General features: G+C 38.3%; 1 protein-coding gene across 2 annotated transcripts in view; it reads right to left on the minus strand.

Moving 5' to 3' along the window:
* The window catches only part of PLXNA2 (plexin A2), a 210,301-nt gene that overhangs the window by 41,058 nt on the left and 155,813 nt on the right, over nt 1–13,430 (minus strand). For both annotated transcript variants that reach the window (XM_072137479.1, XM_072137480.1), the window contains exons 13-15: nt 11,909–12,060; nt 8,662–8,779; nt 3,209–3,345 (exon numbers count right to left, since the gene is read on the minus strand). In XM_072137479.1, coding sequence (XP_071993580.1) covers nt 3,209–3,345; nt 8,662–8,779; nt 11,909–12,060 — 407 coding nt within the window. The remainder of the gene's footprint in view (nt 1–3,208; nt 3,346–8,661; nt 8,780–11,908; nt 12,061–13,430) is intronic.

A 13,430-nucleotide genomic window follows, 5' to 3' on the forward strand; every position in this document is an offset into this window, starting at 1 on the left:
CTGATTTCTCCCGTTGAAACATATATGTTATAATGAATAATCCTATAGTAACAAATTAATCTACAAACCAGATGACATAACAATAGATTTCTTTTAACACAGGCAGTAGATGTTCTACATGAAGAATGCTACAGATCACCCTGAACTACACGTCATGAACATTATTAGCTTGGCTGCTCAGGGTAATATCCTTCGAATTTGTGTTCTTCAATGTTACAGTGAAATGTAATTGATATACTAGACTGCTGTCTTCCCTGTGCTTGACACTTTCTACAGACTGCACCTGTACACTAATTGTAAAGTGATTTCAATTTGAACAATGCCACCAACCTTTCTATGAATGTATCAAAAAAATAAAAAATTATTTGATATAGGGAGGTGATCTTCAATAAAGATCACCATTTGTTGATTTTGGACCTTGGAGTGCTGCCCACTTCTTCCAAATACCTAAATAGATAGCTAGATATATAAAAAAAAAGTCCAGAGTAGCACTGCAACCAAATATAATCCCTCGTTGGAAATGGGCGCCAGCCAACGAAATATGGCAAACTTCATAAAACATATAAAAAAGGAAAAGCAGCACTACCTTTTGGCTTCCCAACACTGAAGCCACCCCGAAGCTTTTGTATTAGGAAGCCAAAATGGAGCCATGGGATAAAACCACCTGATTTTTCTCCTTGAAACACTACTGGAGTGGTGTCTCCTTATATAGATAGATAAAATACAGGCAGTCCCCGTGTAACGTACAAGATAGGTTCCTTGGGTTTGTACATGAAGTTGAATTTGCATGTAAGTCGAACTGTATATTTTATAATTGTAGCTCCATAAAAAAACATTTTTTATCCCAGCGAGAATTGGATTTTCATTTTTTTTTCTGTAATGGTTTGTTCCCATTACAGAAAATTTTTTTTAAATCCAATTATATATAGACCTGATCATTGCAGCCTGCGACTAAATGAAAACATCCAGAGAGCTTAATTAAAGGTCACATCTGTAAGAGAGGTCTGTCTGTAAGTTGGGTGTCCTTAAGTAGGGGACAGCCTATAATGTAGATAGACTATACTACCCTTTAGTGCTACGGTATGCTGGGCTGGGTGCTTTATAGGCAGAGCTTTTCCTCCAAAGAAGCCATTTTTGCATGTATTTTTTTTTAATTCAACAGAATTTGACAAAAAAAAACCCATACACCATAGGAGGTATAGTAAATCCTACTTATACCTCTATAGGTGCTCTATTACACTCCCAGTTACTGTTTAATACAGCCATGGGCAAGAAGCTACTTCTTTTACTGATGTCATAAATGCTGAGTAGTAGCTAAAACCATAGATGATTGTGTTGAAATGAATGTATATAGGATTCTGCTGTGTAAAGGCTATATTACACTCCATTAACCCTCTGTGTGATTTACTGCACTGCAATCTGTATAGCACAGACCAGAGAGTATATGCCTTGTCCAGGGTGCAGTACAGTAGAGACAACTCTCCCTTCTGCCAGCCCTTACCAGAAGGATACATTACAGCTGGCAGGATCTTGCCCCTTCCCTGTGATCAGTTAATTAGCTTCCCATGCTATTATTATGCCGTCAAGTAGAATCTCCCCACAACTCGGTGTGCAGGCTGAAGAATGGGAAGCTGTAATTAGCTCCAATCTCGTTATAAAATGCTTCATCTAATCAGGCTCCCCAGCTACACACTGACTGGAGTAAGTGTTCTCAAAATAGGACAAGGGAGCCAGCGAGCACAGCATGCACGGCCACACATATCAAATGCTATTCTTTCTTCCGGCATGTTGCATCCCTCGTATAATTACTATATGAGAGGGACCTACACAGCAAGTAGGCGGAGCATGGCAATATATTAACCCTATCCTGCCCATATCGACTTGACATAATCACTTGCCTGAACCAACAGTGTAAATACCTTTATAATTATTGATATAAAACGAGCAAACTAGAAGAGGATAAAAACAAGGAAGTCTATACAGTACAATACAGTAAATAATTATACCAAATAGGAAATATATAGAAAAAGGAAAATAATGGTTAAGTTATCATCTCATTACTAATGAACCTACAGAAGTTCCAACAAAGCAACACCCGGCCGTAGTTTGGTCTCACCAGTTGTAGATCACAGGTCAGTAGGTAGATACATGTCCAATGTGGAGTGCAGATATATCTTACATAAAAAAACGCACAATTTTGCGTGTACCATATGTAATACTTGATTTCTACTGTGGTGGTGCTGTTGGATTTGATCTCTTGCTGACAGTTTCCTTATCCAGGCAGGAAGGCACAATGTGATTGGCGGCATGTGCATCATTGGCAGGTGAGGTCTGCCACCGGCCAATGATAGTAGAATAGACTGCCTGAGTGGCAAACTGAGACAGGAATTGTACCTGTCCAATAATTTGTGGCCTGAAGAGTTGGACATGTGTGTGAACCCAAAGAAAAAAAGTTCTATATTTGGGTTCATGTAGCCTAACACTGGGGTATAACCTCACACGTATATGCTCATTGGTAGCTTGGGATTCAGATGAATTTTAACAACATCTGGCTGCATCCTAAGGGACACAGGGTTGTAATAATATACCTAAAAATGTATTGCATAATATCTTGTCAGATTTAGCAGTGTTAACAAAGGGGCTGAATGAATTATAGCTTACAGCTTTGTCTCCTGTACTTACACTGACAGCTGATAAGCTGGTAAGGAGTCTAATGGCTTTATTTTTTACAGTGCATGCACAGACATCAAGTGAAACAGTCTCCAGGTATATAAAAAGTTTATCTTTACCCCCTTGTATCTTTCTGCTATGTAGTTACTTGAAAAGGCTTTCACTCACTGCTCACTACAGGAGAAGAAAGGAGCAGAAAAAATGGACACTTTTTTCCTTACTGAATTATATTAGTATGTTTCACATAATCACCTGCACCTTTCATTTCTGAAATACATAACAATTGCTTCAAAGGTTCAGTTAATGATGATTATACACATTGATAACGCATCATTATCTTAATCTCTTTTGCCCTTTATGGCAAAAATACATTTGCATTTGTGTTACAAATATGTTGTGTTTTCTTTATTCACAAGCGACTACCAAGTGGTGTATTTCGAGGCAGCCCTAAGGGAATTTTAAAGAAATATAACAGACTATTCTGCTACTTCTCAATTATAGACTGTTTGAGCTTGGCTTTAAATTTATTACCACTCACCCGTAAAATTCACAGGTTTGGTTACCAAGTAGAATTGAAACCGTGCTTCCAGCTCCAAGATTGTGTCCAGTGATGGTTATCATCGTTCCTCCAGATTCTGGACCTTGTAATGGGCTAATGTGAGACACAGTTGGGTTCTGGAAATGAAACAAATCGGGGGAATGAACTTATTATTTTGTTTATAAAACATTTTTGATTATGCTACTCTTAAAGTGGTTGTCTAGTCTCATAAAAATATGTAAATTAACAAAATAGTTGATGCTTACCTTATCGATTTACCTACAGCTCCAATTCCACCACTTCCTGGTCCCCTAACAGTTTCTGTGACCTGCCTTCAAGTGATGCACTAAGATGACTACTGCAGCCATTCAATGGAAATAGCCATGAACTATCAAAAAAATCACCCTGAGAAAAGTGACTGGATGCAGAGGTCAAACGTGTGTGACAGAGGTCAGGATATTTTTTTGGCAGCTGATGATTATTTCTTTTCATTTTTCAATGCCTCTATTGCTATTTAGTAGAAAGTATCCCACAATTTTCACTCTGGCTACTAATTTTAACTGTAGCTGAATCTGTAAGGTTTTCTTTGCAGCAGTGACCTCATTTACAATTAGTAGAAGGCTGCAAAATTGTGGTTGCAAAAATTCACTATGGCTTATCTGCACAGAACATAACAGAACATTTAACAAAGCAGAGGCGAAACAGCATACCCATTATCCCCAAAGGCTCCATATTCAGCATCTGGATGATGGGAGGGACATTAAAATACCCCATGTACTTCTATAGGTACTGTATGACAGTCCCATTTATTATAGAGGCATGGACATGAAGCATACTATTTACTGACATCATAACTGACAAAAATATAAAAAAAAATAATATGATTTGTGAATTGGTTTTTAAGGTCAAAAAGAAAATTCATAATAAAATTGTCTTTAAAGTATTATATATGCTTGTATGTCTTCTGCAGAATGTGCTAAGAAAAGGAGTGATAAGAAAGGTACCAAATCCTTTTATTGCACATTCTGGTAATATAGGGAAGCTTTAATGCTGTATACTACTCTGGCAGAACAATCTCTTATAGATAGGAGACATAAAGCCAGAAACAAAGAGAGTAAAAACAGTGAGCAAGTAAATAAGCAGATTATAAGAGTAGGTTAGAAATGAACAGATAACTTAATAGATGACAGCCAAGGGCATAGGCAGCTTCATACACGGCTGATATATATATGTATATAGCGATTTGCTGCCCAACATGCAGAGTGTTTCAAGTATTTGCAATTATTCTATTTGCAGAATCTCCTTCTAGCCCACAGCAATAACCTGCAGTGAGCAGACAAGAGAATGGCTGGAATAAGGGATATTATGTCTCTCATGCAAAGCAATAATGATAAAAGTAGATAGAAAAATCTGCAGATATTTGGGGGAATGTTGAGATACTGCCTCTGGAATGTGTCATGTCGTTCGCTGCTGAGGAGGGAGATGGAGCAATACGCTGAGGTCTCAGAAAGGTTGTTACAGGTTCAGGTTCCCATAAATCAGAAATAATGAGTGGGATTGTGTCTTGTGGGTCCAGGTATACAGCAGTTGAATCCATTATATTGTTGGCAGATACATACTGATCCTTGGAGAGTGGGATGTCTGAATACCTAGCTTAGATGCTGCAGATATGTTGCTTGCTTTTCTCACAGAAGCATCCTCAATTTAAGGGCTATGAATCAGGACTACAGCTTCAAGCCGGGCAGCCTTAATTCTGTGTCCTTAAAACCTTGTCCATGTGCCTCCTTTTATCCAGATGTTATTTTGCACTATACAATGTATAGTATCGCCAGCTGATTTAGTGAGATAAAACCTTCCCTATTCTTCTAAAGCCATATTCAATAACATCACATTACGGTCCTATTGTGGGGCTAAAATGAGCAAGCCAATAGTGTGGTAGTCAAGGTCACACATATCTAAGGAGAAAAGCTGAAGGGCTGCATTGGAAAGTGTGGTGGAAAACAAATACTGGATCTGTCAGTTAATTGTAGGTTAATTGGCTTCCTATGGATTGACCCTTGTGTATTTGTGTGAGCATAATAGGAAACCCCCTGGAGACAAGGAAAAATGTGAGTGCATTCATTGTACAGTATAGCCTATCATGAAATACATTGATTACACCTATAGAAAATGTACAAGGAGAAAGTTACTTATAGAGTCTAATAGACTAAACAGTCTTACAATGCACCAGATTTATCACAGAGTCTGTTGCTGGATGACACATACTTCAATGTTTTAAAATCTTTGTCAAAACAAGGGAGTCTACTGGAGAATTCTCTTGTCCTCTAGTGCGCCAGTCCGGCACTGTCTGCCAGATCTCTATGTGCTTTTTATAGACTGGTGCCCAAAACTGTACAAAATATTGCAGGTGTGGTCTGACCAGTGATTTGTATAATGCTTCATAAGTGTCATCTGCAAATATTAAAACTCTACTGAGCATACCCTCTATAAGGTCATTAAAAATAAAAATTAAGAAGGAGGCACAATAGTGACCCCTGTGGCACCTAACTGATAACTTCAACCCCATCTAACAATGTGCCATCAATGACGACCCTCTCTTTTCTATCACTAAGCCAATTGCTTACCCAAATACAGGATGTCCCCTACTTAAGAACACTCTACTTACAGACGATCCCTAGTTACAACTGGACCTCTGGATGTTGATAATTTACTGTACTTTAGACTTAGTCTAAAATAAAGAGCTACAATCTTTATCAAAGGTGTCTGCAATTGAGCTTTATTATTAACCCTGGTTCTTATGGCAATCCAACATTTTTTAAATCCAATTGTCCCAGACCAAAAAAATTCTGGCTGGGGTTACAATTATAACATATACAGTTTGGACTAACATAAAAATTCAACTTAAGCACAAACCTACAGAACCTATCTTGTACGTAACCCAGGGACCACCTGTACACAGATTTTTCCCTAGTCACAACAGTCTCATGTACCAACCTTTTATGTGGCACAGTATCAAATTGGAAAAGTCCAGATAAACAACATCCAAGCCTCCCCCAGGTCCACTCTAGAACTTCGTCCTCATAGAAGCTGATTAGATTTGTCTATGTGTGAGCATAGTGAAATATGTATAGTGTGCAATTGGTATGTTCATTTGCAATAATATGGATTTGCAGTATGTCAGGTTATTTACACTGTGTATGTGAGTATATGTATCTGTACTGGGTACATGTGTAACATGTGTGTGCGAGTATATATTATACATTTTTATAGTGGGTACTTCTGTATATATTATATCTATGTATAGTGGGTAGTTGTGTATGTAATATGGGTATGTGAATATACTTTTTAAGTGTGAGTAGGGGGTATATGATTTATGGGGAATAACCAGCATCATTTCTGGCCAAGGACTTTCATGTACGACATTATACTTGCTTCCTTAGCTCATGGACTCTCATACTACTAACTTTGTATTATTTCTATGAAATAGAAAGAAAAAAAAATCTGACTGAGGACCCAATCTCGCTGATATGTCCTTCATTGGGTAAATAGGCATCAATATAGTGTTTAATTCTGCTTGGAATTTGAAGAGGGTAGGATATTGATACACAGATGCAAAATATACTGTATATGGTAACTGTTCTCTCAAAATAATGCAAGCATTTAGATCTGCACTTTTTGGGCACATGGTAAATGGACCACACATGGAAAGATAAGACTGCAAGTAATTTCTGTCAAACCATATCATCAGTTATATGTGCAAGTGGCCCTCTCCATTTCACTATAATTTTACTATATGAAGCAGGACTCTTCATATAGTACAATTATCTAATCATGTATAATGTGGCCGCGAAGCGAAACTACAAAGGCACTTAGCTGGTCACTATTTGTTTGCAAATGTAGAATTCCTGAATAGTGCATGAATATGACAGCGAATGCCACCTGAGAATGCGACTGAACAAGGTCACCATGAGAGGAATTGTGTTCTGAGAGCAGCACGTTTTACAGTAATAAAACTTCATTAATTAGCATACAGAAGAATGGTGCGTTTTATATGAAGCGTCTGAAACATCACCATTAATGGGATTAACTCTTTTTAGGGTCTTCATTCTGCCTATCTGTACTTTCCAGGCTACTTTTGTTAAATGACATCATAAAGCACACGGTGACAGTTATGGCTTGTTACATGATTAAGGGGAGCTTGTGCGCTTGAGCTGCAGAAAGCTTAGCATTGATTTTTCTGAAAAAATGTGTCATTTTATCATGAGCCTGAGCAAACCTATAATTTGTAGCTAGGAAAGGACTAGGCGTGGACGACTGGAGAAGGGAGCTGCTGCTGCCATCATTGCTATTAGCTGTGCACTAACTAAATAAATTACAGGCAAACACAGGGAGATGGGAAACCAGAGGAATGGGCTGCTGGGAAGAACACAGCTATTAAATTGGCCAATTCTGTGAAAATGCCAGAGTTGTTCCTTTATGCCATTTTGGCATTATTAATGCACAAAAGTTTTTTCTGAACTTTATATGAACTAATAGAAATTTTTAACACTACCAAAAATGGCCAATCCACAATAGCTACACATGTACATATGTGTATAAATTTATACTCATACGTGCGGTTCCTGACTTAAGGGCACCTGACTTACAGAGGACCCCTAGTTACAGACGGACCTCTCTGCCCACTGTGACCTCTGGTGAAGCTCTCTCGATGCTTTACTTATCCCCAGGCTGCAAGGATCAGCTGTAAGGTGTCTGAAATTAAAATTTATTGATAATCCTTGTTCCCATGGCACCACAAAATTTTGAAAATTCCACTTTCACAGGAACCAAAAAAGATGTTGTCAGGTTTTACAATCATATAATATACCTGTTCCAACTTACATACAAATTCAACTTAAGAACAAACTTAAAGGACCTATCTTGTACATAGCCTGGGGACTGTCTGTATTCTCTTTTTTTGCAATAGCAATTTGGCTTCCTAATAGTACATTTACTCATACAGGTTTCAGATGCAAATTAAGAATTAATTTAACATGAAATTAAAGGAGGTGTTAGAGAAGGAGTTTTACTCCCTTTGCTCACCTACACTACATGGAATAGTAAGGGGGAAGAAAGACGCCCATTGGGTAATAATGTAAAATACTATTAAACTGCATAATGTGAGAATGGAGTGTTCACCTTATATGGTTATGCAACTCAGTGTTTGGGTTGCTGCCATCCCTTATTTGATTCTAAAGTATGGTCCCCAAAATGGTCAGGATTGATCAGAATAAAGGATTTGTTAAAAATTCATCTCTACAATCAACGCGTTTTTGAAGGAAGACACTTTTTTCAGGATAGTGAGCTATGGAGACTAAACTTTGGGTAGCAATCCGAAAATTTGCTGTGCTTTACCTTCTGAACCATTTTACAAAATATACAAAGAAATGCTAAGAATTTTGTTTGCTACTCACCACAAAGCTATATTGCTGCAAAGATCGGGCCATGAACTCCGGTTTACATTCTCCAATACACAGAAGCACTGGGCCGGAGCTGGATGCAGGAGGCGCTTGGCCCATTTCACATACAATTCTGAAAAGAAAGAACAGTACAAATATAAACCTCTTTGTCATCTGTATGACTTCAATAGATAACATTGAAGGACATTCAGGTTTGCTTGTATTTAGTCCATTTGCTTTACCGCAGCCCTCTGACTCTTGGCTAACATTTATTTCATTCTCTTTACAATCTTGTCTTTGTGTGCTTGTACTCAGCATTTCCATCCATTCCTATTTTCAAGTTCTTTCTTTCAGACTTTCCACGGTTATGCTATCCCCCCATTCTAACATGCATCATGCCCCCCGCTGTTCCCCATCACCCTTCTTTCTCTCCAGCTGATTGTCTCTTTTTCCTATTAGTACTCTCCATAGATCTGCATTAAACTCACAGATTGGCAGATGGACACCCCTGGATTCACACCAATAAAAATAACAGCAGCTCACAAAACCTTAACCCTTCTGTCGTTTTACACTGCAGTGGATCTGGAAAGTCCAACTGAAAGCAGGCTTAGAGCTTAAGTCTCTACGGGAAACAGTCTCTGAGCGTAGATTTGGAGGTTTATCGAAACCCAGATGGACTGAGTCAGGCTCTGTCAGCCATGACATTTGAGTAAAAGTGCCGGGTGATCCCCAATTGTTTTCTAACACAAAAGGGGGAGCACTCCATCATTCTGACATCTGCACTTGTAAGCCCCAGTCCGGCTGTTCTTTTCTATGTCTGAGTTCTCTGTGGTAGGCAAACCGTTCACACTGTACAGAGACAGGTGCAAGCAAGAAATGCTTTCATCTTTCCAAAATGTATCAAGCTATGAAGTCAATAGTTAAAATGAGACAATCAGAAGGCATTTGTAGAATATTTCCTGAGGATCCATATGCTGCACCAAAGCCCTTCCACAGTACTGTTCCTTGTGTCCATTTACTAGCAGACTTCCAGAACATTAGCATTCTGCACCTCTGCTCCTGAAATAAGCTGTTATCTACAGTATATAAAACATGTAGGTCCTTCTATTGGATATGCCTGGTGGGATTATGTGGCATTAGGGAGGTTAAAGAGAAGCTGTCACCATGGATGAATTAAATGATGTACAAATAAAGGTTATACTGCCTTTCTATCCGTCACTCCTTTCCTATTTACTGGAAATAAGTTACAGTACAAAGCGTTCGCAGACGCTAATGACTTCATTTGTGAAAGGTGTCAGTCTTGGAGCCGTGGGTGACTTTTTCATTCTATGTTGTTCTCAGTAGTCCTTGGTTAACCCCTTAAACATGAACCATATAGTTTTTTTAAATGGAAGCTGCAGGGTTGAACATGTGGTGTGGTTACAGAGGAGGAGCTGAGATGAGGAAAAAGAAGTATCTACAAGTATTAATGTATATCATACAATGTATATCAGCTCATTCCAGGTTTTGGAGTCCAGAGATGGTCCACAATCATTGATAGACAACTATCATATAGGGAAGGCTGTCAGTTTCTTACAAAGTTGAGAGATTTAATAAATTTAATAAATGAAGTAACTAAATATTTTTCCTAAAATACAACAATCTCCTCAGCTCCTCCTGCTCTATTTCATGCTGCATGTTCATCGTGACTGCATTTTCCCACAGTATTTCTTTAGCTATAAGATAGGATGCCAATGTTAGATTGGTGGGATCCGACTATTCCTACCGACAAGCTAATTCCAGCAGTTATATGTTCAGTGGTCAGTCTGAGAACGGCAGTTCAGCCTCTATTCACATGAAGCTGCTTTCAGTTGTAGTCAAATTTAATTAAGAATCTATGTATCAGTGGCATTTTGCCACATTAAGAGTACATCTCCATTAGAATGTGGGACGGCTTACATAGCGACCCACGGTAATAATTATTGGCATGATTCTATAATCTGTGGGATACTCCACATTCTTTTCAACTTTACTGCAGCCCAGTGTGGAAAATATTTTCTATCACACATCATAGGACAAACTATAAATAGATTGGAGGTCCAATTACGGCACACATATGTTTGTTCATCTCAGAGGTTATTCCTTCCCTGCCTACCACTCTATCTCCCCATTTTTCTCTGACATTTTTCCTTGTGCAATAAATGAATTATCTCTACCTTTGGCTTTACCTGCCATTATCTGAGTAAACTTTCTCTCCATAGAATTCTCTCTTAGAATCAAAAAATATATTTATAGAAACAAGGGAACAATCAAAACTAAATTTTTAGTTTACAAAGGCAGTTTAATATTTGCATGAAATAAACATGTTCTTCTATAAAAGCAAAAACTGTTCTAGTCACCTAAGGAAACCAATCAGAGCTCAGCTTTTATTTTATAAACAGCTGTGGGTAAATGAAAACTGAGCTCTGATTTGCTGCCACGGGCAACTAGAACAGTTCTGCTCTCAGACACTGCTCTCCCGCACTGTGGTTCACTTTCACCAGAAGGCTAGTGCAAAGAAGATAGTGATTGGGACCCAGCACTGGAAGTTGGATTCCTTAGTACAAATCTTTCTTTACCATTTTGTTGGCTAAACATATTCCAGTATGTGTGATTATAGATGTGTTGTCATGTGGTTGTGATATGAGTTGCTGCCTTTCAAAAGTTGGAATAATGTATTGGATTTGTTTAATATTAGGTTCAAGTTATCCACTTTCAACAAATAATTGAAATTGATTGTGTAACGAAAAATATATTTTCCAATATACTTTCTGTATCAATTCCTCACGGGTTTCTAGATCTCTGCCTAGTGACATTCGACAGGAAGCTTCATTGTTTACTTCCTGTGGATTAAAACTGGTCCATGGTCATGTGATGTCACACACATTAGAGATACTGCTCAGCAATCAGAGCTGCTGCATTATATAACTGCCGTGCATCTGTGTGACATCACATGAGCATGGGAAGTAAACAGTGAACCTTCCTCTTGAATGTCAGAAGCAGAGTTCTAGAAAACCTTAGAGGAATTGGTACAGAATGTGTATTGGAAAATTATAAAACTTTTCTTTACTCAAATAACATAAATTATTAGTATTCAATGCAGCGGTATTAATGATGACTTTAGGTAATGAAGTTTTGTCCAACAAAAGTCAAGAGAAATGGATAAATGAGGAATATTGCCCTTGGATTGGATTTCTTGCTCTAGTAAACCTTATAGAAAATAATCAGTAAAAACCAGTCTTACTGTTCAGCAATGATGTATTCCTCCTCCACAGGTGCGCACTGTACTCCTGCCACCAGAACATTGTTAGCAATCTCAGAAAAGTCTAGCCCGAGGTTCACTCCCCGAATGGTGACACGAGTGCCTCCTTCTGGAGGTCCTGACACAGTAAGAATCTAGAAGAGAAGAAAACAGAATCATTTTTGGTGCTTCATTCATTAGACAGAAGAGTATCTACAGTAAATACAGCTAAATGTATGTAATTTATAGATATAAAATAAATAACTGTCTTTTAAAGAAAAAGTCTAAGAAAGTACAGGAAACACATAGAGACCGCTTTTGTAAAATGAATGGCCCTCGAAGGACTGCAGATTAGTGGTATATGGGAATCGGGTTAATATTACTTAGCTATTAGAGACCGCATAAGTAAATGGGAATAAAATGAAGGCAACTCAAGTTGCACTATATGTAAAACCATAACAGAGTCCACGCTCACAAACTATATATAATGCATAAAGCTCCAGGCACTGAAGTGGTTGATTTTTGTAGGAGCAGCAAAGACCAGGGTTTCTCTGACCTACATTCCTTTGGACGCTAATTGAGCAGTTTGGAAGTAAGTGTGTCACAGCTCAGCCCCCGGCTGGGACAGAATGGGTTTTATTAATTACAGCTGGAGAAATGCACGATAAAAACAACATATACTACCAATGTATATACACACACTGCAACTCAGATAAACTCTGAAGAATTTATTCAAATTTCAAATAAACCCACATATACCATATGTGAAGGCAGCCATGATGGAGAGGTCACTGATAAATAGATAGAGATGGGAAAATAGACATTTGTAGATAGGTATGTTATAGGTAGATACATACTGATAGATTCAAATGAGAAAAAAGATACATATAAAGGCATATTACAGACAGATAAATATAAAATAGATAGATAACTAATAGTTAGATATGAGATACATGGATAGACAGACAAATCCCCATATATTTCTATGGGCTCACGTACAAGGCCGTGGATTCCACAGCTCCACAAATTATAATTCCTGTTCCTGCAGCTCGGGCTGTCTTTTCCGCTCACAAGCTGATGACGCCCGGACTATGGGCCCGTTGTTAGCAGCCCAAAAGTGCACATGTTCTTATGCAGGTAGCCAAGAGAACAAAAAATCTGAATATCACAAAAATGACCTAGTTTTGGCAATAAAAATGTTGTTGGCATGTGGTATACAGCACCACTCAGTGGCATATTCCAGTCCTGGTGGCAGCAGTATCATCCTCAGTGGCTCCATATTACACTGTCACTGAGCAGTGCTGCTCCATGCTTTTGTGTTCCGATAGGTGAACATTTTGTGGCCTTTTTTTAAACTTTAACAGCCCAAATTTGGGATCTTTCCCTTATGCACAAAAACTAATGGTAAGAACAATATTCTATTTCATTCTGATTTTGGTGCACAATTTGTTTATACAGATGTAAAAACTGCAATACAGTCACTACCCAGAGTGAACCCGACATTCTGACTTTGTGGTCCACAAGG

This window comes from Engystomops pustulosus, chromosome 2 (genome assembly GCF_040894005.1).
Source record: "Engystomops pustulosus chromosome 2, aEngPut4.maternal, whole genome shotgun sequence".
In the NCBI taxonomy this organism is placed as follows: domain Eukaryota; kingdom Metazoa; phylum Chordata; class Amphibia; order Anura; family Leptodactylidae; genus Engystomops; species Engystomops pustulosus.